The sequence below is a fragment of the Petromyzon marinus genome, unplaced genomic scaffold, assembly GCF_048934315.1.
Source record: "Petromyzon marinus isolate PM22_M1 ecotype Great Lakes invasive population unplaced genomic scaffold, UKy_Petmar_22M1.pri1.0 PM_Scaffold_38, whole genome shotgun sequence".
In the NCBI taxonomy this organism is placed as follows: domain Eukaryota; kingdom Metazoa; phylum Chordata; class Hyperoartia; order Petromyzontiformes; family Petromyzontidae; genus Petromyzon; species Petromyzon marinus.
The window spans coordinates 519,573-546,181 of NW_027423368.1; the positions used below are offsets into that span (position 1 = coordinate 519,573).

Below are 26,609 nucleotides of genomic sequence, written 5' to 3' on the forward strand. Positions count from 1 at the left end.
GTACCATATGGAGATTCCCCCGGTACAGCTATTGAAGGCTTCACGAACTACGTGGTCAAAATAGATGTTAAATAATGTGGGAGCCAGAGGACATCCCTGTCGCACCCCAAGGTGTACAGGGAATGGCTCTGACTCCCGGCCACGTAGTTTTACCCGGGCCCGCTCACCATCATGAAGGTCGTTAATGATCGTGAGCAGAGGGTCAGGTACTCCAAAAGCACGAAGAACGACCCAGAGCCCAGGCCTACTGATGGTATCATAGGCCTTGACCAGGTCAATAAAGCAGAGATGTAGGTCTTGTTGGAATTCCCTACACCTCTGCTGTAGCAGACGGACAGAAAATATGGCATCTGTGAAGGACCGCCCTTTCCTGAAACCGCATTGGGGCTCCGCAAGCCTCTCCTCAGCGTGCCTGGCAAGGCGATGCTGAATAATCCTTGCCAGGACCTTTCCCGGCACACTGAGGAGTGAGATGCCCCTGTAGTTGTTACAGTCTGTGCGGTCCCCCTTCTTAAAAAGGGGGACCACCAGGGCATCCTTCCAATCCTGCGGAACCCGTCCAGTGGTCCAGACTGTTGTTATGATGTCATATAGGGCAGTCTGTGCACAAACGCCACCCTCCCTCAGCATTTCGCTTGGGAGATCATCTCTGCCCGCTGCCTTTCCTGGTCTCAGACTCCGGATCGCCTTCAATACTTCCTCAGCAGATGGCACCTCAGCCAGCCACTCACAGGGGGTGACTTCATCCAATATTTGAGGCACCGCAGCCTCAGCGGGGTCATCCTCACTTTGTGCCACGATGTTTTCCTGGCTGAGGGATTTTCCCTCCCCCAGGACCTCACAGAAATGCTCAGCAAATCTGCGAACCTGTTCCTGGGGGTCGGAAATTGGATCACCGTTTTTTCCCCTAATGATGGTAATAGGTGTGGCGCTGCAGGTTACTTTTTTGATGGAGTTAAATAGAGATTTGTGATCACGGGCCACTGAGGCAGACTCCATCTCCTCAGCAACCCGCGACCACCACACATCCTTGCAGCGCCTCACGGCTCTCCGAACCTCCGAGCGAAGGCTGCGGTAAGCCTCCTCATTCTCTGACGTGGGATTCTGTAGCCGATGACAGTGGGCCTGTCGCTTTTTCTCAACCATCCTGAACAACTCCTCTGTCATCCAGGGTGTCTGGGGAGGTCTGGACCACGTACCCAAAGCAGCCATTGCAGCTGCATGAGTCACAGTCCTAAACCTCGCCCATTTACCCTCGACATCAGGAGGAGTCGGGGACGATGCCAATCCCAGCCGCAAGCGATGATGAAATTCTCGCTTGCAACTTTCATCAGATAACTGAGACCAGGCCACTTTAGGTTGGAATGGGGTCCTGGGTGTACACCCACCACCGGAGTGGAAGAATGGCAGGCGCATCTTACAGATGACTAGTCGATGGTCAGAGGGCAGATCAGCTCCACGGTAGGTCCTGGTGTCAAGGACATGGGCTCGCATTCGCTGGTCTGTCACTACGTAGTCCAGCAGATGTTCTTGCTTGGACCCGGCATGCATCCATGATGTGTGGATGCGCCGATGCCGGAACAGCGTGTTGGTAATTACAAGCCCATGGGCTGCACAAAAATCTAGCAGCCTCCTACCGTTGTTATTGAGCTGATCTGGCCCATGCCCTCCAATCACTCCAGACCAGGTGCCAGTATCATGACCAACTCGGGCATTGAAGTCACCCAACATGATGACTCTATCCCGAGGGGCCACTTTAGCCAGCACCTGTGACAGGAGGTCATAGAAGGCATCTGACTCATCGGCTTTGCCTGCATCCCTCCACGGATGTTCATCTTCGGTGGGGGCATAAGTAACCACGACCACCATTCCTCGCCTCCGGTTGATGGGAAGGCGAGCCCAAAGTAGCCTGGGGCTTACAGCTTCCCACACCTCACCGCCACGCTCCCACGCCCCCTTCATTCTTTTGTTCAAAAGAAGACCCACACCCTGTTGTTTGGCAGTCTGCTGCCCCGAGTAGAGGACTGTCCACCCCTCATGGTGGCAGGAGCCAGAGCCGGTCCACCGGACCTCCTGAATGCCGCATAGATCCAGGCGGTACCGGTCCAGCTCCCGACAGAGGAGTGGCAGCCTCTCCTCTGCAGTGAGCGTTCGAACATTCCACGTGGCCACCCGTAGTGGCTTTTCGTTGTTTCTGGAGTAGCCCCGAGGGTAGGTATTCAATCTCCTGGCTTCGCCAATTGGGGTTTGGCCAGGAGACGTCATAGACGCCTGGCCCCCCGGGGCCTCCGGCACAAGCTTAGTTGTTACATATTTCAGTTTAATTCGTGGTTTCGTGGTAATTAATTGAAGGTGGAGGGGTTACCAGCCCCTCGCACCCGTCCAGAGCCCCCGTTTAGCCCCTGTGGTGGACACATATGCCATGAGGGGAGGAGCCAATCAAAATTGGATCTCCCCCCACAGCGTTGTCCACGACAGAGTTGCCCGTCCGGCACCACGACACAGACACACACACACACAGACACACACTCGCACACACAGACACACACACACAGACACACAGACACACACACAGACACACACACAGACACACACACAGACACACATACACACACAGACACAGAGACACACAGACACACACAGACACACACACAGACACACAGTCACACACAGACACACACACACACACGGACACGCAGCTATTCCACATTCCCAGGACGGGGTCGGGTACATCCAATACAAATTTAAACAGAGAGAGTGATGGTGGTTGTGGTGATGATGATGATGGTGGTGGTGATGATGATGTGATGGTGGTGATGATGGTGGCGGTGATGGTGATGATGGTGGCGGTGATGGTGATGATGGTGGCGGTGATGATGATGGTGGTGATGGTGGTGGTGATGATGATGGGAGTGATGGTGATGATGGTGCTGGTGGTGGTAGTGATGGTGGTGGTGATGATGATGGGAGTGATGGTGATGATGGTGCTGGTGGTGGTAGTGTTTAATGATGGTGATGGTGGTGATGATGGGAGTGATGATGATGGTGGTGGTGGTGATGATGTGATGGTGGTGATGATGGTGGCGGTGATGGTGATGATGGTGGCGGTGATGGTGATGGTGATGATGGTGGCGGTGATGATGATGGTGGTGATGGTGGTGGTGATGATGATGGGAGTGATGGTGATGATGGTGCTGCTTGGTGGTAGTGATGGTGGTGGTAGTGTTTAATGATGGTGATGGTGGTGATGATGGTGATGGTGGTGGTGATGATGATGGTGGTGCTGATGATGATGCTGGTGGTAGGGGTGATGGTGGTGATGATGGATGATGATGGTGGCAGTGATGGCGGTGCTGATGATGATGGTGGTGGAGATTGTGGCAGTATTGATGATGATGGTGGTGATGATGGCGGTGATGGTAATGGTGATGGTGTGATAGTGGTGATGGTGGCGGTGATGGTGATGATGGTGGCGGTGATGATGGTGGTGGCGGTGATGGTGGTAGTATTGATGATGGCGGTGATGATGGCGGTGATGGTAATGGTGATGGTGTGATAGTGGTGATGATGGTGGTGGTGATGATGGTGATGATGATGGCGGTGATGATGGTGGTGATGATGATGGTGGTGATGATGGTGGTGGTGATGATGATGGTGGTGATGATGGTGGTGGTGATGATGGTGGCGGTGATGATGGTGGCGGTGATAATGGTGGTGGTGGTGATGATGGTGGTGATGATGATGTTGGTGGTGATGATGGTGGCGGTGATGATGGTGGTGGTGATAATGGTGATGATGGTGATGATGATGGTGGTGGTGATGGTGGTGATGATGATGATGGTGGTGATGATGATGGTGGTGATGATGATGGTGGTGATGCTGGTGGTGGTGATGATGGTGGGGGTGATGATGACGGTGGTGATGGTGGCGGTGATAATGGTGGTGGTGATGATGGCGGTGATGATGATGGTGGTGATGATGATGGTGGTGATGGTGGTGGTGATGATGATGGTGGTGATGATGGTGGCAGTGATGATGGTGGCGGTGATGATGGCGGTGATGATGATGGTGGTGATGATGATGGTGGTGATGGTGGTGGTGGTGATGATGATGGTGGTGATGATGATGGTGGTGATGATGATGGTGGTGATGATGGTGGTGATGATGATGGTGGTGATGATGGTGGCAGTGATGATGGTGGCGGTGATGATGGTGGCGGTGATGATGATGGTAATGGTGTGATAGTGGTGATGATAGTGGTGGTGATGATGGTGGCGGTGATGATGGTGGTGATGGTGATGATGATGGTGGTGATGATGATGGTGGTGATGATGGTGGTGATGATGATGGTGGTGATGATGGCGGTGGTGATGGTGGCGGTGATGATGGTGGCAGTGATGATGGTGGTGGTGATGATGGTGGCGGTGATGATGGTGGCGGTAATGATGTTGGCGGTGATGGTGGTGGTGATGATGGTGGTGATGATGGTGGTGGCGGTGATGATGGTGGCGGTGATGATGGTGGCGATGATGGTGGTGGCGGTGGTGATGGTGGCGGTGATGATGTTGGCGGTGATGATGGTGGTGATGATGATGGTGGTGATGATGATGATGATGGTGGTGGTGATGATGGTGGTGATGGTGGTGGTGATGATGGTGGCGGTGATGATGGTGGCGGTGATGATGGTGGTGGTGATGATGGTGGCGGTGATGATGGTGGTGGTGATGATGGTGGTGATGATGGTGGTGATGGTGGTGGTGATGATGATGGTGGTGGTGATGATGTTGGTGGTGATGATGGTGGTGATGGTGATGATGGTGGTGATGATGGCGGTGGTGATGGTGGCGGTGATGATGGTGGTGGTGATGATGGTGGTGATGATGGTGGTGATGGTGGTGGTGATGATGATGGTGGTGGTGATGATGTTGGTGGTGATGATGGTGGCGGTGATGATGGCGGTGATGATGATGGTGGTGATGATGATGGCAGTGATGATGGTGGCGGTGATGATGATGGTAATGGTGATGGTGATGATGATGATGGTGGCGGTGATGATGGTGGCGGTGATGATGGTGGCGGTGATGATGGTGGCGGTGATGATGGTGGCGGTGATGATGATGGTAATGGTGTGATAGTGGTGATGATAGTGGTGGTGATGATGGTGGCGGTGATGATGGTGGTGATGGTGATGATGATGGTGGTGATGATGATGGTGGTGATGATGGTGGTGATGATGGTGGTGATGATGGCGGTGGTGATGGTGGCGGTGATGATGGTGGCAGTGATGATGGTGGTGGTGATGATGATGATGATGGTGGTGGTGATGATGGTGGCGGTGATGATGGTGGCGGTAATGATGTTGGCGGTGATGGTGGTGGTGATGATGGTGGTGATGATGATGATGGTGGTGATGATGATGGTGGTGATGGTGGTAGTGATGATGATGGTGGTGATGATGATGATGGTGGTGATGGTGGCGGTGATGATGTTGGCGGTGATGATGTTGGCGGTGATGATGGTGGTGGTGATGATGGTGGCGGTGATGATGTTGGCGGTGATGATGTTGGCGGTGATGATGGTGGTGGTGATGATGGTGGCGGTGATGATGGTGGTGGTGATGATGGTGGCGGTGATGATGGTGGCGGTGATGATGGTGGCGGTGATGATGGTGGTGGTGATGATGGCGGTGATGATGGTGGCGGTGATGATGATGGTAATGGTGATGGTGATGATGATGATGGTGGCGGTGATGATGGTGGCGGTGATGATGGTGGCGGTGATGATGGTGGTGGTTATGATGGTGGCGGTGATGATGGTGGTGGTGGTGATGATGGTGGCGGTGATGATGGTGGTGATGATGGTGGTGGTGATGGTGGTGGCGGTGATGGTGGTGGTGGTGATGATGGTGGCGGTGATGATGATGATGGTGGTGATGATGGTGGTGGTGATAGGTCTCACCAATCTGCTTCCTGTACTGCTCCACAGGAGCACGTAGTGAGCTAGCCTCCTTCTTAGCCATCAGCGGGACGGGAGCTGGGACACACGGAGACACGCGGAGACACGCGGGGAGACACGCGGGGAGACGTGCGGGGAGACACACGGGGAGACACAGGGAGACACAGGGAGACACGTGGGGAGACACGTGGGGAGACACAGGGAGACACAGGGAGACACGCGGGGAGACACAGGGAGACACGCGGGGAGACAAACGGGGAGACACAGGGAGACACAGGGAGACACGTGGGGAGACAAACGGGGAGACACAGGGAGACACAGGGAGACACGCGGGGAGACACGGGGAGACACGCGGGGAGACACGGTGAGACACGGGGAGACACGGGGAGACACAGGGAGACACAGGGGGAGACACAGGGGGAGACAAACGGGGAGACATGGGGAGACACGGGGAGACATGCGGGCAGACACGCGGGGAGACACGGGGGGAGACACGGGGGGAGACACGGGGGGAGACACACGGGGAGACACGGGGGGAGACACGCGGGGAGACACACGAGGAGACAGGGGGAGACACAGGAAGACACACAGGGAGACACGCGGGGAGACACGCGGGGAGACACGGGGGGAGACACGCGGGGAGACACGGGGAGACACGGGGGGAGACACGGGGGGAGACACGCGGGGAGACACGGGGAGACACGGGGAGACACGCGGGGAGACACACGGAGAGACACACGGAGAGACACAGGGGGAGACACAGGGAGACACGGGGAGACACGCGGGGAGACACGCGGGGAGACACGCGGGGAGACAAACGGGGAGACACAGGGAGACACAGGGAGACACGTGGGGAGACACGGGGAGACACGCGGGGAGACACGGTGAGACACGGGGAGACACGGGGAGACACAGGGAGACACAGGGGGAGACACAGGGGGAGACAAACGGGGAGACATGGGGAGACACGGGGAGACATGCGGGCAGACACGCGGGGAGACACGGGGGGAGACACGGGGGGAGACACGGGGGGAGACACACGGGGAGACACGGGGGGAGACACGCGGGGAGACACACGAGGAGACAGGGGGAGACACAGGAAGACACACAGGGAGACACGCGGGGAGACACGCGGGGAGACACGGGGGGAGACACGCGGGGAGACACGGGGAGACACGGGGGGAGACACGGGGGGAGACACGCGGGGAGACACGGGGAGACACGGGGAGACACGCGGGGAGACACACGGAGAGACACACGGAGAGACACAGGGGGAGACACAGGGAGACACGGGGAGACACGCGGGGAGACACGCGGGGAGACACGCGGGGAGACAAACGGGGAGACACAGGGAGACACAGGGAGACACGTGGGGAGACACGGGGAGACACGCGGGGAGACACGGTGAGACACGGGGAGACACGGGGAGACACAGGGAGACACAGGGGGAGACACAGGGGGAGACAAACGGGGAGACATGGGGAGACACGGGGAGACATGCGGGCAGACACGCGGGGAGACACGGGGGGAGACACGGGGGGAGACACGGGGGGAGACACACGGGGAGACACGGGGGGAGACACGCGGGGAGACACGGGGAGACACGGGGAGACACGCGGGGAGACACACGGAGAGACACACGGAGAGACACAGGGGGAGACACAGGGAGACACGGGGAGACACACGGGGAGACACGCGGGGAGACACGCGGGGAGACAAACGGGGAGACACAGGGAGACACAGGGAGACACGTGGGGAGACACGGGGAGACACGCGGGGAGACACGGTGAGACACGGGGAGACACGGGGAGACACAGGGAGACACAGGGGGAGACACAGGGGGAGACAAACGGGGAGACATGGGGAGACACGGGGAGACATGCGGGCAGACACGCGGGGAGACACGGGGGGAGACACGGGGGGAGACACGTGGGGAGACACACGGGGAGACAGGGGGAGACACAGGAAGACACACAGGGAGACACGCGGGGAGACACGCGGGGAGACACGGGGGGAGACACGCGGGGAGACACGGGGAGACACGGGGGGAGACACGGGGGGAGACACGCGGGGAGACACGGGGAGACACGCGGGGAGACACACGGAGAGACACAGGGGGAGACACAGGGAGACACGGGGAGACACGCGGGGAGACACACGGAGACACGCGGGGAGACACACGGGAAGACACAGGGAGACACAGGGAGACACGTGGGGAGACACGGGGAGACACGCGGGGAGACACGGTGAGACACGGGGAGACACGCGGGGAGACACGGGGAGACACGGGGAGACACGGGGAGAGACACGCGGGAGACACACGGGGAGACACAGGGAGAGACACAGGGGGAGACACGGGGGGAGACACGGGGGGAGACACGGAGAGACACGCGGGGAGACACGGTGAGACACGGGGAGACACGGGGAGACACACGGGGAGACACACGGGGAGACACGGAGAGACACGCGGGGAGACACGGTGAGACACGGGGAGACACGGGGAGACACGGGGAGACACGCGGGGAGACACGGGGAGACACGGGGAGAGACACGCGGGCAGACACAGGGGGAGACACAGGGGGAGACACAGGGAGACACGGGGGGAGACACGGGGGGAGACACAGGGGGAGACACGCGGGGAGACACGGGGGGAGACACGGGGGGGAGACACGCGGGGAGACACGGGGAGACACAGGGAGACACGGGGAGACACGCGGGGAGACACACGGAGACACGCGGGGAGACACACGGGGAGACACACGGGGAGACACACGGGGAGACACAGGGAGACACGGGGGGAGACACGGGGGGGAGACAAAGGGGAGACACACGGGGAGACACAGGGAGAGACACAGGGAGACACGGGGGGAGACACAGGGAGATACGGGGAGACACGCGGGGAGACACACGGAGACACGCGGGGAGACACACGGAGACACACGGGGAGACACACAGGGAGACACAGGGAGACACACGGGGAGACACGGAGAGAGACGGGGGGAGACACGCAGGGAGACACGCAGGGAGACACGCGGGGAGAGACGCGGGGAGACAGTGCAAAAGAAGATCAACACCACACACACACACAACAAAGATAAAGATCCCCCATATAGCCTTAACAGACTGTAGGGGCAAGTGCTGTTAGCGAGCACCTATGAAGGCCGGAACGGTACATGAGGGGGTGGGTGGCCAGCACCACGCCCGACCGCCTTTGTCTCCCCGGTGGCGATGTTTTTATCCACCGCACCAGGTACTCATTTGAGGCCGAGTCGACCTAGGGGAGGCCCGGGACCGGTTCAGACAATCATCACTGGTGTTGTTGGCCATGAGCGGGAATCGAACCCGGGTCGCCAGGTTCATAGCGCAGCGTAGCGCTAACCACTACACTATCACTCCCCAAACACACACACAGACACACACACAACAACAGCCATTCGCCACTAAGTGGCGGTGACGTCACCACGACGCTTGTGCCAGGCTATGTGCACCCTGAGGCCACGTGAAGTGTCGAACGCCCGCTGGCAGGAGGTCACGGGGCAGACCCAGCAGGTGCCACGGGTCGACTGACTGAGATGACTGGCTGATGCACCACCTGTGCCCCCTACTGTGCCAACCTGCTGTGCTTTAGCCACCCGGCGCTCCGCTCGTTGTTGTGAGCGTCGCTCCTCCGCCCTCCGTTGTTGTTGGAGGGCGACTGCCTCCAACTGCCCAGTAGCGTCCTTCACGAGCCTCCTCCACAGAGGCCGATCTTGACACCGCTGGTACCGGTCATCGGCAAGTCCACTCAGCTCCATGTCCTCCTGTACCACATCACTCCATCTCTTCTCTAGCCCGTGCCGCGCCCGTTCAGCCCCCTCGATCCAGCCGAACAAAAGCTGTTTCGGCATGCGGTGGCTGGGCATGCGGGCTACATCACCCAGCCAACGCAGCCTTGCCTGCCGGAGGAGCTCACCGATGGAACTTTGTCCTGATCTTTCTCGAGGATTTGTGAGCTCCTCACACAATCCAGCCTGGTTAAACCCAGGATGGATCGTAGGCAAGCCAGCCTAAATGTTTCTAACCGGCGAAGATGTTCCATTAGGGGGGTCCACGTTTCGCAAGCGTAGAGAAGGGAGGGATTGACCGTGGCCGAGAAGACCTGAAGCTTAGTGCGGAGCAACAGACCAGGTAGCTTCCACACAGCGTTACGCAACCGATGAAAAGATATTGCCACTCGACTGATTCGGATTGAGACCTCCTCTGTTAAACCAGGGCCGGTCATGAGCACACTGCCAAGGTATGATGTCATGTAGGGCAGTCTGTGCACAAACGCCACCCTCCCTCAGCATTTCGCTTGGGAGATCATCTCTGGCCGGTGCCTTTCCTGGTCTCAGACTCTGGATCGCCTTCAGTACTTCCTCAACAGATGGCACCTCAGCCAGCCACTCATAGTGGGTGACTTCTTCCAATATTTGAGGCACCGCAGCCTCAGCAGGGTCATCCCCACTTTGTCCCACGTTGTTTTCCTGGCTGAGGGATTTCCCCTCCACCAGCACCTCACAGACATGCTCAGCAAATCTGCAAACCTGTTCCTGGGGGTCGGAGATTGGATCACCGTTCTTTCCCCTAATGATGGTAAATAGGTGTGGCGCTGCAGGTTACTTTTTTGATGGAGTTAAAGAGCGATTTGTGATCGTGGGCCACTGAGGCAGACTCCATCTCCTCAGCAACCCGCGACCACCACCCATCCTTGCAGCGCCTCACGGCTCTCCGAACCTCTCAACCAAGGCTGCGGTAAGCCTCCTCATTCTCGGACGTGGGATTCTGTAGCCGATGAGAGTGGGCCTGTCGCTTTTTCTCAGCCAGCTTGAACACCTCCTCTGTCAGCCAGGGTCTCTGGGGAGGTCTGGACCGCGTACCTAAAGCAGCCATTGCAGCTGCATGAGCCACAGTCCTAAACCTCGCCCATTTACCCTCGACATCAGGAGGAGTGGGGGACGATGCCAACCCCAGCCGCAGCGAGCTGAGACCAGGCCACCTTAGTTTGGAATGGGGTCCTGGGTGTACACCCACCCTCGGAGTGGAAGAATGGCAGGCGCATCTTACAGATGACTAGTCGATGGTCAGTGGGCAGATCAGCTCCACGGTAGGTCCTGGTGTCAAGGACATGGGCTCGCATCCGCTGGTCCGTCACTATGTAGTCCAGCAGATGATCTTGCTTGGACCCGGCATGCATCCATGATGTTGTGTGGATGCGCTGATGCCGGAACAGCGTGTTGGTAATTACAAGCCCATGGGCTGCATAAAAATCTAGCAGCCACCTGCCGTTGTTATTGAGCTGATCTGGCCCATGCCCTCCAATTACTCCAGACCAGGTGCCAGCATCATGACCAACTCGGGCATCAAAGTTTTCCAAATAGATGACTCTATCCCGAGGGGCCACTTTAGCTAGCACCTGTGACAGGAGGTCATAGAAGGCAGCTGACTCATCAGCCTTGCCTGCATCCTTCCACGGATGTTCGTCTTCGGTGGGGGCATAAGTAACCACGACTACCACTCCTCGCCTCCGGCTGATGGGAAGGCGAGCCCAAAGTAGCCCGGGGGTTTACAGCTACCCACACCTCACCGCCACGCTCCCACGCCCCCTTCATTCTTTTTTTCAGAAGAAGAGCCACTCCCTGTTGTTTGGCAGTCTCCTGCCCCGAGTAGAGGACTGTCCACCCCTCATGGTGGCAGGAGCCAGAGCCGGTCCACCGGATCTCCCGAATACCAGAGATCCAGGCGGTACCAGTCCAACTCCCGACAGAGGAGTGGCAGCCTCTCCTCCGCAGTGAGCGTTAGAACATTCCACATGGCCACATGAAGTGGCTTTTCGTTGTTTCCGGAGGAGCCCCGAGGGTAGAGATTCAATCGCCTGTCCCCCCGGGGCCTCCGGCACAAACTTATTAGTTACATATTTAATTCGTGGTTTAGTGGTAAATCATTGAATGTGGAGGGGTTACCAGCCCCTCGCACCCGTCCAGAGCCCCCGTTTAGCCCCTGTGGTGGTCACAGACGCCAGGAGGGGAGGGGCCAATCGGAATGGCGCTCCCCCCACAGCACTGTCCACGACAGAGTTGCCCGTCCGGGTACCACCAGCACCACCACCATCACCACCACCATCACCACCATCATCACCATCATCACCATCATCACCACCATCATCATCACCACCATCACCACCACCATCACCACCACCATCACCACCATCATCACCATCATCACCACCATCACCATCACCACCATCATCACCACCATCACCACCACCATCACCACCATCATCACCATCATCACCACCATCATCACCATCATCACCACCACCATCATCATCACCATCATCACCACCATCATCACCACCATCATCACCACCATCACCATCATCACCACCACCATCATCACCACCACCATCACCACCACCATCACCACCACCATCACCATCATCACCATCATCACCACCATCATCACCATCACCACCACCACCACCATCACCACCACCATCACCACCACCATCACCACCACCACCATCACCACCACCATCACCACCATCACCACCACCATCACCACCACCACCACCATCACCACCACCAACACCAGCATCACCACCATCACCACCACCATCACCACCATCACCATCACCACCACATCACCACCTTCACCACCACCACCACTACCATCACCACCATCACCACCATCACCATCACCACCACCATCACCACCACCATCACCACCACCACCATCACCACCACCATCACCATCACCACCACCATCACCACCACCAACACCAGCATCACCACCATCACCACCACCATCACCACCATCATCATCACCACCAACCAACATCACTACATGCCACCACCACCACCATCATCACCACCATCATCACCACCACCATCACCACCATCACCATCACCACCACCATCACCACCTCACCACCACCACTACCATCACCACCATCACCACCACCACCATCATCACCACCACCATCACCACCACCATCACCACCATCACCACCACCATCACCACCACCACCATCACCACCACCACCAACACCAGCATCACCACCATCACCACCACCATCACCACCACCATCACCACCATCACCATCACCACCACCATCACCACCTTCACCACCACCACTACCATCACCACCATCACCACCACCACCATCATCACCACCACCATCACCACCACCATCACCACCATCACCACCACCATCACCACCACCACCATCACCACCACCACCAACACCAGCATCACCACCATCACCACCACCATCACCACCATCACCACCATCATCATCATCACCACCACCACTACCATCACCACCATCACCACCATCACCACCACCATCACCATCACCACCACCATCACCACCACCATCACCACCACCACCATCACCACCACCATCACCACCATCACCACCACCATCACCACCACCACCATCACCACCACACCACACCAGCATCACCACCATCACCACCACCATCACCACCATCACCACCACCACCATCACCACCACCATCACCACCATCACCAACATCACCACCACCACCATCACCACCACCACCACCATCACCACCACCATCACCACCACCAACACCAGCATCACCACCACCATCACCACCACCATCACCACCATCACCATCACCACCACCATCACCACCACCACCAACACCAGCATCACCACCCATCACCACCACCATCACCACCATCATCATCACCACCACCACCATCATCACCACCACCATCACCACCACCACCATCACCACCACCACCACCATCACCACCACCATCACCACCACCACCATCACCACCTTCACCACCACCACTACCATCACCACCATCACCACCACCACCACCATCACCATCACCACCACCATCACCACCACCAACACCAGCATCACCACCATCACCACCACCATCACCACCATCATCATCACCACCACCAACATCACCACCACCACCACCACCATCATCACCACCATCATCACCACCACCATCACCACCACCACCATCACCACCACCACCACCATCACCACCACCACCACCACCATCACTACCACCATCACCACCTTCACCACCACCACCACCACTACCATCACCACCATCACCACCACCACCATCACCACCACCATCACCATCACCATCACCACCACCATCACCACCACCATCACCATCCCCACCACCACCACCATCACCACCATCACCACCACCATCACCACCACCACCATCACCACCACCAACACCAGCATCACCACCACCATCACCACCATTACCATCACCACCATCACCACCACCTCACCACCTTCACCACCACCACTACCATCACCACCATCACCACCATCACCACCACCATCACCATCACCACCACCATCACCACCACCATCACCATCACCACCACCACCATCACCACCACCATCACCACCATCACCACCACCATCACCACCACCAACACCAGCATCACCACCATCACCACCACCATCACCACCATCACCACCACCACCATCACCACCACCATCACCACCATCACCAACATCACCACCACCACCACCATCACCACCACCACCACCATCACCACCACCATCACCACCACCAACACCAGCATCACCACCATCACCACCACCATCACCACCACCATCACCACCATCACCATCACCACCACCATCACCACCTTCACCACCACCACTACCATCACCACCATCACCACCACCACCATCATCACCACCACCATCACCACCACCATCACCACCATCACCACCACCATCACCACCACCACCATCACCACCACCACCAACACCAGCATCACCACCATCACCACCACCATCACCACCATCACCACCATCATCATCATCACCACCACCACTACCATCACCACCATCACCACCATCACCACCACCATCACCATCACCACCACCATCACCACCACCATCACCACCACCATCACCACCACCACCATCACCACCACCATCACCACCATCACCACCACCATCACCACCACCACCATCACCACCACCAACACCAGCATCACCACCATCACCACCACCATCACCACCATCACCACCACCACCATCACCACCACCATCACCACCATCACCAACATCACCACCACCACCATCACCACCACCACCACCATCACCACCACCATCACCACCACCAACACCAGCATCACCACCACCATCACCACCACCATCACCATCACCACCACCATCACCACCACCAACACCAGCATCACCACCATCACCACCACCATCACCACCATCATCATCACCACCACCACCATCATCACCACCACCATCACCACCACCACCACCATCACCACCACCATCACCACCACCATCACCACCACCACCATCACCACCTTCACCACCACCACTACCATCACCACCATCACCACCACCATCACCACCACCACCATCACCACCACCATCACCACCATCACCACCACCATCACCACCACCACCATCACCACCACCAACACCAGCATCACCACCACCATCACCACCACCATCACCACCACCATCACCACCATTACCATCACCACCATCACCACCACCATCACCACCACCATCACCACCACCATCACCACCATCACCATCACCACCATCACCACCACCATCACCACCATCACCACCACCAACACCAGCATCACCACCATCACCACCACCATCACCACCATCACCATCACCACCACCACCATCACCACCACCACCATCACCACCACCACCAACACCAGCATCACCACCATCACCACCACCATCACCACCATCACCATCACCACCACCATCACCACCTTCACCACCACCACTACCATCACCACCACCATCATCATCACCACCACCATCATCATCACCACCACCACCACCACCATCACCACCACCAGCATCACCACCATCACCACCACCACCACCACCATCACCACCACCACCATCACCACCACCACCATCACCACCACCACCATCACCACCACCACCATCACCACCACCACCATCACCACCACCACCATCACCACCACCACCATCACCACCACCACCATCACCACCACCACCATCACCACCACCACCATCACCACCACCACCATCACCACCACCACCATCACCACCACCACCACCATCACCACCACCACCATCACCACCACCACCATCACCACCACCACCATCACCACCACCACCATCACCACCACCACCATCACCACCACCACCATCACCACCACCACCATCACCACCACCACCATCACCACCACCACCATCACCACCACCACCATCACCACCACCATCACCACCACCACCATCACCACCACCACCATCACCACCACCACCATCACCACCACCACCATCACCACCACCACCATCACCACCACCACCATCACCACCACCACCATCACCACCACCACCATCACCACCACCACCATCACCACCACCACCATCACCACCACCACCATCACCACCACCACCATCACCACCACCACCATCACCACCACCACCATCACCACCACCACCATCACCACCACCACCATCACCACCACCACCATCACCACCACCACCATCACCACCACCACCATCACCACCACCACCATCACCACCACCACCATCACCACCACCACCATCACCACCACCACCATCACCACCACCACCATCACCACCACCACCATCACCACCATCACCACCACCACCATCACCACCCTACTGTACCTGCTGTATTCGAGGCGAGTGGTCACGTGACGCGGGGGGGGTTCCGTGCTGCTCACCACGTGACCAAAACAAATGGCGAGGCCCCGCCCCCTCCTCGCCACGTCCCGAACACGTGCGTCTTGAAGTCACCGCGCACACCAGGATACGTGCGTCATGACGTCAACACGCACAACAGGATACGTGCGTCCTGACGTCACTTCGCACAACGGCATACGTGTGTCATGACGTCGACGCGCACAACTGGATACGTGTATCGTGACGTCACCGCGCACAACAGGATACGTGCGTCGTGACATCGCCTCGTACAACGGGATACGTGCGTCATGACGTCAACGCGCACAACAGAACACGTGTGTCGTGACGTCACTTCGTACAACGGGATACGTGCGTCATGACGTCGACGCGCAAACTGGGATACGTGCGTCGTGACGTCACCACGTACGTCCATGGCGCTCTCGTTAACGTGCGTTGTGACGTCATTCCGAATGTTTCCACGCGCGCGGCGTGACGTCACCTCTTATGTTCGTGCTCCCAGTGCGTGCGTTCTGACGTCATGAAATGTCTGTGCGCCGAGCGCGTGCGCTATGACGTCATCGCGCAAGTCAACACGCGTGCGTGCTGTTCGTTAACGTACGCCGTGACGTCATCGCGTGCCACGACGAGACGCCGAACGTTGCCGCTCGACGTCCGTGAACGAAGAGCTTCGTAGCTCCTCGGATTCCCGCAGCTATTAATAACCAATTTTGGTCTGTTGATTGCCCGGTCGACGTCATTACGTTGGGCAACAGTGCAGTGGTGACGTCACCACGCACGGCGTGAGGGGGCGGGGGGATGAAGTGCAACGTCGTGAGGTCATCTTTGCGTGACGTCAACATTATTAAGACCCTCGGATTGGATGACGCTCGACTCGAGAGGCGGGTTAACCGGGATTACTAAATGTGACGTCACCACGTACGACGGGAACCGCGTAATGACGTCATGGCGCACGCACTGACGTCGCGGGCCTAACGTGATGACGTCAGGCCCCAATCCTTATTGGCGGGAAGTGGTAGCAGCTGCAATTTCCGCTTCCGGCGGCGTGAGGAGAATTTTTTTTGTTAAATATTTTTTTTAATTTCTATTTAACAATTTGTTAACTGTTAACATAATAACCTCGTCAACGCAACGTTCAAAGCCGAACGTTGCCGTCGTCTCGATTAACGGAGGCGGCTTTTATTTCTCTATTTAAAAATATATTTTAAGTTTGTAAACGAAAATCAACGATGAGCACTCGCCTCACGCGGAACGGTGGTGATGGTGGCGATGATGTTGGTGATGTTGGTGGTGGTGGTGAGGGTTGTGGTGATGTAGGCGCAAGGCGTGCCGATGGTGGAGTTCGTGGTGATGGTGGTGGTGATGATGATGGTGGTGATGTTGGTGATGGTGGTGGTGATGGTGGTGATGTTGTTGGTGATGGTGGTGGTGATGTTGGTGATGGTGGTGGTGATGTTGGTGATGGTGGTGATGGCGATGTGGCGTCCCACGTTCTCTCCGCTGTGGACGAGGTGGCCGAGCGAGTTCTCTCGTTCCTGCCCGCCAAGACGCTCCTCGCCTGCTCCACGTGAGTTCAACACGGGGCCTGAGGGAGTGGTGGGTGGGTGAGGGAGTGGTGAGTGGGTGAGGGAGTGGTGGGTGGGTGAGGGAGTGGTGGAAGGGTGAAGTATTGGGTGAGTGGGTGGGTGGGAGAGGGAGTGAGTGGGTGAGGGAGTGGGTGGATGGGTGAGGGAGTGGTGGGTGAAGTAGTGGGTGGGTGAGTGGGTGAGTGGGTGGGTGAGTGGGTGAGTGGGTGGGTGAGTGGGTGGGTGAGTGGGTGGGTGAGTGAGTGAGTGGGTGGATGGGTGAGTGAGTGGGTGAGGGATTGGTGGGTGGGTGAGTGAGTGAGTGGGCGAAGGAGTGGGTGGATGAGGGAGTGGTGGGTGGGTGAGGGAGTGGTTGGGTGAAGTAGTGGGTGGGTGAGTGGGTGGGTGAGGGAGTGGTGGGTGAAGTAGTGGGTGGGTGAGTGGGTGGGTGAGGGAGTGGTGGGTGGGTGGGTGAGGGAGTGGTGGGTGGGTGAGTGAATGGGTGAGTGAGTGAGTGGGTGAGTGAGTGGGTGGGTGAGTGGGTGGGTGAGTGAGTGAGTGGGTGGGTGAGTGAGTGGATGGATGGGTGAGTGAGTGGGTGAGGGATTGGTGGGTGGGTGAGTGAGTGGGCGAAGGAGTGGGTGGATGAGGGAGTGGTGGGTGGGTGAGGGAGTGGTTGGGTGAAGTAGTGGGTGGGTGGGTGAGGGAGTGGTGGGTGGGTGAGGGAGTGGTGAGTGGGTGGGTGAGTGGGTGAGTGAGTGGGTGAGTGGGTGAGTGGGTGGGTGAGTGGGTGAGTGAGTGATTGGGTGAGTGAGTGGGTGAGTGAGTGGGTGAGTGAGTGGGTGAGTGAGTGAGTGGGTGAGTGAGTGGGTGGGTGAGTGAGCGAGTGGGTGAGTGAGCGAGTGAGCGAGTGGGCGAGTGAGTGAGTGGGTGGGTGAGTAAGCGAGTGGGTGAGTGAGCGAGTGAGCGAGTGGGCGAGTGAGCGAGTGAGCGAGTGAGTGGGTGAGTGAGTGAGTGAGTGGCTGAGTGAGTGAGTGGGTGAGTGAGTGGGTGGGTGAGTGAGCGAGTGGGTGAGTGAGCGAGTGAGCGAGTGGGCGAGTGAGCGAGTGGGTGGGTGAGTGAGCGAGTGGGTGAGTGAGCGAGTGAGCGAGTGGGCGAGTGAGCGAGTGAGTGGGTGAGTGAGTGGGTGGGTGGGTGAGTGAGTGAGTGGGTGAGTGAGTGAGTGGGTGAGTGAGCGAGTGGGTGAGTGAGTGGGCGAGTGAGCGAGTGAGTGGGTGAGCGAGTGGGTGAGTGAGTGAGTGGGTGGATGGGTGAGTGAGTGAGTGGGTGAGTGAGTGAGTGGGTGAGTGAGTGAGTGGGCGAGTGAGCGGGTGAGTGAGTGGGTGAGTGAGCGGGTGAGTGAGTGAGTGGGTGGATGGATGGGTGAGTGAACCCTACCTTACCCCAACACGAGCGTTGTGAACCTCTTGCCCTCAGTGTTTGCCGCTTGTGGAGCTGCACGGTTCGCCGAATCCTGCGCCATCGCCAGCGAATGGAGTGGGCGGCTGTGGGGGCGACGGTGTCCAACCAGGACCCCTCGCAGCATGCACTGCTGCCCTGCCTGGCACAGCACCTCAAGGCATGCGGGGGGGTGGAGACACACGGGGGGAGAGACACGGGGGGAGAGACACGGGGGGAGAGACACGGGGGGAGAGACACGGGGGGAGAGAGACACGGGGGGAGAGACACGGGGGGAGAGAGACACGGGGGGGAGAGACATGGGGGGAGAGACACGGGGGGAGAGACACGGGGGGAGAGAGACACGGGGGGGGAGAGACACGGGGGGAGAGACACGGGGTGAGAGAGACACGGGGGGAGAGACACGGGGGGGGTTGGAGACACGGGGGGAGAGACACGGGGGGAGAGACACGGGGGGAGAGACACGGGGGGGGTTGGAGACACGGGGGGAGAGACACGGGGGGAGAGAGACACGGGGGTGGAGACACGGGGGTGGAGACACGGGGGGGGAGAGACACGGGGGGGGGGAGACACGGGGGGGAGAGACACGGGGGAGAGAGACACGGGGGGAGAGACACGGGGGGAGAGACACGGGGGGAGAGACACGGGGGGGGTTGGAGACACGGGGGGAGAGACACGGGGGGAGAGACACGGGGGTGGAGACACGGGGGGAGAGAGACACGGGGGGAGACATGGGGGGAGAGACACGGGGTGGAGACACGCGGGGGGTGGAGACACGGGGGTGGAGACACGGGGGGGGAGACACGGGGGGAGAGACACTGGGGGGTGGAGACACGCGGGGGGAGACACGGGGGAAGAGACACGGGGTCACATGGATACATCCACCACCCCCCAATAACCCAATCTCTCTCTGCTGCCCCGTGTCTCTCCCCCCCCCGTGTCTCCCCCCCGTGTCTCTCTCCCCCCCCCGTGTCTCCCCCCGTGTCTCCCCCCCGTGTCTCCACCCCCTCCCGTGTAGACTGCTTGGAGTGTTCCCCGTCTAGCTCTCTATTTGGCCGACTCGGACTCCTTCCTCAACTCGGAACCGCGGACGACTCAAGGCCGCAAGCGAGGTGACAGCCGTGGGGAGACGCGCGGGGGGAGACACGGGGGGAGAGACACGGGGGAGACACGGGGGAGACACGGGGAGACACGGGGAGACACGGGGGAGACACGGGGAGACACGGGGAGACACGGGGAGACACGGGGGAGACACGGGGAGACACGGGGGGAGAGACACGGGGAGACACGGGGGAGACACGGGGAGACACGGGGAGACACGGGGGAGACACGGGGAGACACGGGGAGACACGGGGAGACACGGGGGAGACACGGGGAGACACGGGGGAGACACGGGGAGACACGGGGGAGACAATGGTGAGACACGGGGGGACACGGGAGAGACACGGGGGAGACACTGGCAGACACTGGGACGAGGGAGAGCGTCATAGAGAATGGGTGATTTGGAAGTGGGTCTAATCGTTTGACCCCGTGTCTCCCCTTTGTCTCCCTCATGTCTCCCTCGTGTCCCCCCCGTGTCTCCCCTTTGTCTCCCCCGTGTCTCCCCCGTGTCTCCTCGTGTCTCCCCGTGTCTCCTCGTGTCTCCCCGTGTCTCCCTCGTGTCTCCCCCGTGTCTCCCCCGTGTCTCCCCGTGTCTACCCCCCGTGTCTCCCCCGTGTCTCCCCCGTGTCTCCCCGTGTCTCCCCCGTGTCTCCCCCGTGTCTCCTCCCCGTGTCTCCCCCGTGTCTCCCCGTGTCTCCCCCGTGTCTCCCCCGTGTCTCCCCCGTGTCTCCCCGTGTCTACCCCCCGTGTCTCCCCCGTGTCTCCCCCGTGTCCCCCCGTGTCTCCCCCGTGTCTCCCCGTGTCTCCCCCGTGTCTCCCCCGTGTCTCCCCTGTGTCTCCCCCGTGTCTCCCCGTGTCTCCCCGTGTCTCCTCGTGTCTCCCCCGTGTCTCCCCGTGTCTCCCCCGTGTCTCCCCCCCGTGTCTCCCCCCCGTGTCTCCCCGTGTCTCCCCGTGTCTCCCCCCCGTGTCTCCCCCGTGTCTCCTCGTGTCTCCCCGTGTCTCCCCTTTGTCTCCCCCGTCTCCCCCGTGTCTCCCCCGTGTCTCCCCCGTGTCTCCCCGTGTCTCCTCGTGTCTCCCCCGTGTCTCCCCCGTGTCTCCCCCGTCTCCCCCGTGTCTCCCCGTGTCTACCCCCCGTGTCTCCCCGTGTCTCCCCCGTGTCTCCCCCGTGTCTCCCCCCCGTGTCTCCCTCGTGTCTCCCCGTGTCTCCCCGTGTCTCCCCGTGTCTCCTCGTGTCTCCCCCGTGTCTCCCCCGTGTCTCCCCCCCGTGTCTCCCCGTGTCTCCCCGTGTCTCCCCGTGTCTCCCCCGTGTCTCCCCGTGTCTCCCCGTGTCTACCCCCCGTGTCCCAGCGAGGATGGAGCGAGCCGTGCGTCTGTCGGAGGAGTTGGAGCGGATTCTCCCATCACGCTGCTCCGTCGTAGGGGTGGCGGTGCCGGGCGTCATCCGTGAGAGACGGCGAACACTCTTTCATTCACTCACTCATTCACTCACTCACTCACTCTTTCATTCACTCACTCTTTCATTCACTCACTCATTCACTCATTCACTCACTCACCCACTCACTCACCCACTCACCCACTCACCCACTCACTCACTCCCTCACCCACTCATCCACTCACTCACCCACTCACCCACTCACTCACTCACCCACTCACTCACTCACCCACCCACTCACTCATTCATTCTTTCACTCATTCACTCACTCATTCACTCGCTCTTTCATTCACTCGCTCTTTCATTCACTCACTCTTTCATTCACTCGTTCATTCACTCGCTTTCATTCACTCACTCATTCACTCACTCATTCACTCTCTCTTTCATTCACTCACTCCCTCTTTCATTCACTCACTCATTCACTTACTTTCATTCACTCACTCTTTCATTCACTCATTCACTCTTTCATTCACTCATTCACTCACTCTTTCATTCACTCACTCATTCACTCTTTCATTCACTCACTCATTCACTATTTCATTCACTCACTCAATCCTTCACTCATTCACTTACTCTTTCATTTACTCACTCTTTCATTCACTCACTCTTTCATTCACTCATTCACTCACTCATTCACTCATTCACTCACTCATTCACTCACTCATTCACTCACTCTTTCACTCACTCTTTCATTCACTCACTCATTCACTCACTCATTCACTCACTCATTCACTCACTCATTCACTCATTCACTAACTCTTTCACTCACTCTTTCATTCATTCACTCATTCACTCACTATTTCACTCACTCTTTCATTCACTCACTCATTCACTCACTCATTCACTCACTCATTCACTCATTCACTCACTCATTCACTCACTCTTTCACTCACTCTTTCATTCACTCATTCACTCACTCATTCACTCACTCATTCACTCACTCATTCACTCACTCATTCACTCATTCACTAACTCTTTCACTCACTCTTTCATTCATTCACTCATTCACTCACTATTTCACTCACTCTTTCATTCACTCACTCATTCACTCACTCATTCACTCACTCTTTCACTCACTCTTTCACTCACTCTTTCATTCACTCACTCATTTACTCACTCTTTCACTCACTCATTCACTCACTCTTTCATTCATTCACTCACTCATTCACTCATTCACTCACTCATTCACTCACTCTTTCATTCATTCACTCATTCATTCACTCATTCACTCACTCTTTCACTCACTCTTTCATTCACTCACTCATTCACTCACTCATTCACTCATTCACTCACTCACTCATTCACTCACTCACTCCCTCATTCACTCATTCACTCACTCATTCATTCTTTCACTCACCCATTCACTCGCTCATTCACTCGCTCATTCACTCACTCCCTCTTTCATTCACTCACTCATTCACTCATTCACTCACTCACTCATTCACTCACTCACTCACTCCCTCATTCACTCATTCACTCACTCATTCATTCTTTCACTCACCCATTCACTCGCTCATTCACTCGCTCATTCACTCACTCCCTCTTTCATTCACGCACTCATTCACTCTTTCACCCACCCATTCATCCACCTATTCACCCACCCACTCATCCACCCACTCACCCGCTCACCCACCCAACTACCCACTCACCCACTCACCCACTCACCCATCCACTCACCCATCCACTCACCCATCCACTCACCCACCCGCTCAACCACTCACTCACCCATCCGCTCACCCACCCGCTCACCCACCCGCTCAACCACTCACTCACCCACCCGCTCACCCACTCAACCATCCACTCACCCACCCGCTCACCCACCCAACCACCCACACACTCACCCACTCACTCACCCGCTCACCCACCCACTCACCCACCCACTCACCCACCGACTGTCCCAACCACTCACTCACCTACCCACTCACCCACCCACTCACCCACCTACTGTCCCACCCACTCACCCACCCCTACCCACCTACCCAATTACCCCACCACTCACCCACCCACTATCCCACCCACTCACTCACCGACTCACTTACCCATCCACCCACTCACCCACCCACTTACCCATCCACCCACTCATGCACCCACCCACTCACCCACCCACTCACCCATCCACCCACCCACTCACCCACTCACCCACCCACTCACTCACTCACTCACTCACCCACTCACCCATCCACATACCCATCCACCCACCCACTCACCCACCCACCCACGCACTCACTCACCCACTCACCCACCCACCCACCCACTCACTCACTCACTCACCCACTCACCCACCCACTCACCCACTCACCCACCCACTCACTCACCCACTCACTCACTCACCCACTCACTCACCCACCCACCCACTCACCCACTCACCCACTCACTCACTCACCCACTCACTCACCGACTCACCCACTCACTCACCCACCCACTCACCCACTCACTCACTCACTCACCCCCTCACTCACCCACTCACCCACTCACTCACCCACTCACCCACCCACGCACCCACCCACCCACCCACCTCTCCCTCCCTCCCTCCCCTGGCCAGTGACCCCAGCAGGGCCGGGTTCGCTCCCTGTCGAGGTGGAGTGTGGCCCGGCCGGCGTGTGCCTGCTGCTGCCGGACATGGACGGCGTCACGGTGAGGGCCTCCTGCCTGCAGCCTCGCGACGCCGTCGGAGGAGACAAAAGCCTGAGAGTCAAACTGCAGGAAGCTGGTGACTGCCTCTCTGTGTCTGTGTGTGTCTGTGTGTCTACCTGTCTCTGTGTGTGTCTCTGTGTGTGTCTGTGTGTGTGTCTCTGTGTGTGTCTCTGTGTGTGTCTGTGTGTGTGTCTCTGTGTGTGTCTCTGTGTGTGTCTCTGTGTGTCTCTGTGTGTGTGTGTGTCTCTGTGTGTGTCTGTGTATGTCTGTGTGTCTCTGTGTGTCTCTGTGTGTCTCTGTCTGTCTATGTGTGTGTCTGTGTGTGTCTGTGTGTCTCTGTGTGTCTCTGTGTGTCTCTGTCTGTCTCTGTGTGTGTCTGTGTGTGTCTGTGTGTGTCTCTGTGTGTGTCTGTGTGTGTGTCTGTGTGTGTGTGTCTGTGTGTGTCTGTGTGTGTGTGTCTGTGTCTCTGTATGTGTCTCTGTGTGTGTCTGTGTGTCTCTGTGTGTGTCTCTGTGTGTCTCTGTGTGTCTCTGTGAGGAGACAAAGGCCTGAGAGTCAAACTGCAGGAAGCTGGTGACTGCCTCTGTCTGTGTCTGTGTGTGTCTCTGTGTGTGTCTGTGTGTCTCTGTGTGTGTCTGTGTGTGTGTGTGTGTGTGTGTGTGTGTGTCTGTGTGTGTGTGTGTGTGTCTCTGTCTGTCTGTGTGTCTCTGTGTGTGTCTCTGTGTGTGTCTGTGTGTCTGTGTGTGTCTGTGTGTGTGTGTGTGTGTCTCTGTGTGTGTGTGTGTCTCTGTGTGTGTCTGTGTGTGTGTGTGTGTGTCTCTGTGTGTGTGTGTGTGTCTCTGTGTGTGTGTGTGTCTCTGTGTGTGTCTACCTGTCTCTGTGTGTGTCTCTGTGTGTGTCTCTGTGTGTCTCTGTGTGTGTGTCTCTGTGTGTGTCTCTGTGTGTCTCTGGGTGTCTCTGTGAGGAGACAAAGGCCTTAGAGTCAAACTACAGGAAGCTGGTGACTGCCTCTGTCTGTGTGTGTGTCTGTGTGTGTCTGTGTGTGTGTGTCTCTGTGTGTGTGTGTGTCTGTCTGTGTCTCTGTGTGTGTGTCTCTGTGTGTGTCTGTGTGTCTCTGTGTGTGTCTACCTGTCTCTGTGTGTGTCTGTGTGTCTCTGTCTGTCTGTGTCTGTGTGTCTCTGTGTGTGTCTGTGTGTGTGTGTGTGTCTCTGTGTGTGTCTGTGTATGTCTGTGTGTCTCTGTGTGTGTCTGTGTGTCTCTGTGTGTGTCTGTGAGGAGACAAAAGCCTGAGAGTCAAACTGCAGGAAGCTGGTGACTGCCTCTGTCTGTGTGTGTCTCTGTGTGTGTCTGTGTGTCTGTCTGTGTCTCTGTGTGTGTCTGTGTGTGTCTACCTGTCTCTGTGTGTCTCTGTGCGTCTCTGTGTGTGTCTCTGTGTGTGTCTCTGAGTGTCTCTGTGTGTCTCTGTGTGTGTCTGTGTGTGTGTCTCTGTGTGTGTCTCTGTGTGTGTCTCTGTGTGTGTCTCTGTGTGTGTGTGTCTGGGTGTGTCTGTGTGTCTCTGTGTGTCTCTGTGTGTCTCTGTGTGTGTCTGTGTGTCTCTAACTGTCTCTGTGTCTGTCTATGTGTCTCTGTGTGTGTCTCTGGGTGCCTCTGTGTGTGTCTGTGTGTCTCTAACTGTCTCTGTGTGTGTCTGTGCGTCTCTGTGTGTCTCTCTACGTGTCTACCTGT

At 57.8% G+C, this 26,609-nt stretch overlaps 2 protein-coding genes across 2 annotated transcripts in view; one reads left to right on the forward strand and one right to left on the reverse strand.

Annotated features, from left to right (window-relative positions):
- The window catches only part of TRIQK (triple QxxK/R motif containing), a 26,255-nt gene extending 9,438 nt beyond the window's left edge, over window positions 1-16,817 (reverse strand). Inside the window, exons 1-2 of the mRNA XM_076064324.1 lie at window positions 16,662-16,817; window positions 5,959-6,033 (exon numbers count right to left, since the gene is read on the reverse strand). Of these exons, the coding sequence (XP_075920439.1) occupies window positions 5,959-6,019 (61 nt within the window). The 5' untranslated portion in view covers window positions 6,020-6,033; window positions 16,662-16,817. The remainder of the gene's footprint in view (window positions 1-5,958; window positions 6,034-16,661) is intronic.
- The window catches only part of LOC116937485 (uncharacterized), a 45,310-nt gene continuing 30,021 nt past the window's right edge, over window positions 11,321-26,609 (forward strand). The window contains exons 1-4 of the mRNA XM_076064316.1: window positions 11,321-11,333; window positions 15,854-16,657; window positions 22,166-22,261; window positions 24,793-24,960. Of these exons, the coding sequence (XP_075920431.1) occupies window positions 11,321-11,333; window positions 15,854-16,657; window positions 22,166-22,261; window positions 24,793-24,960 (1,081 nt within the window). The remainder of the gene's footprint in view (window positions 11,334-15,853; window positions 16,658-22,165; window positions 22,262-24,792; window positions 24,961-26,609) is intronic.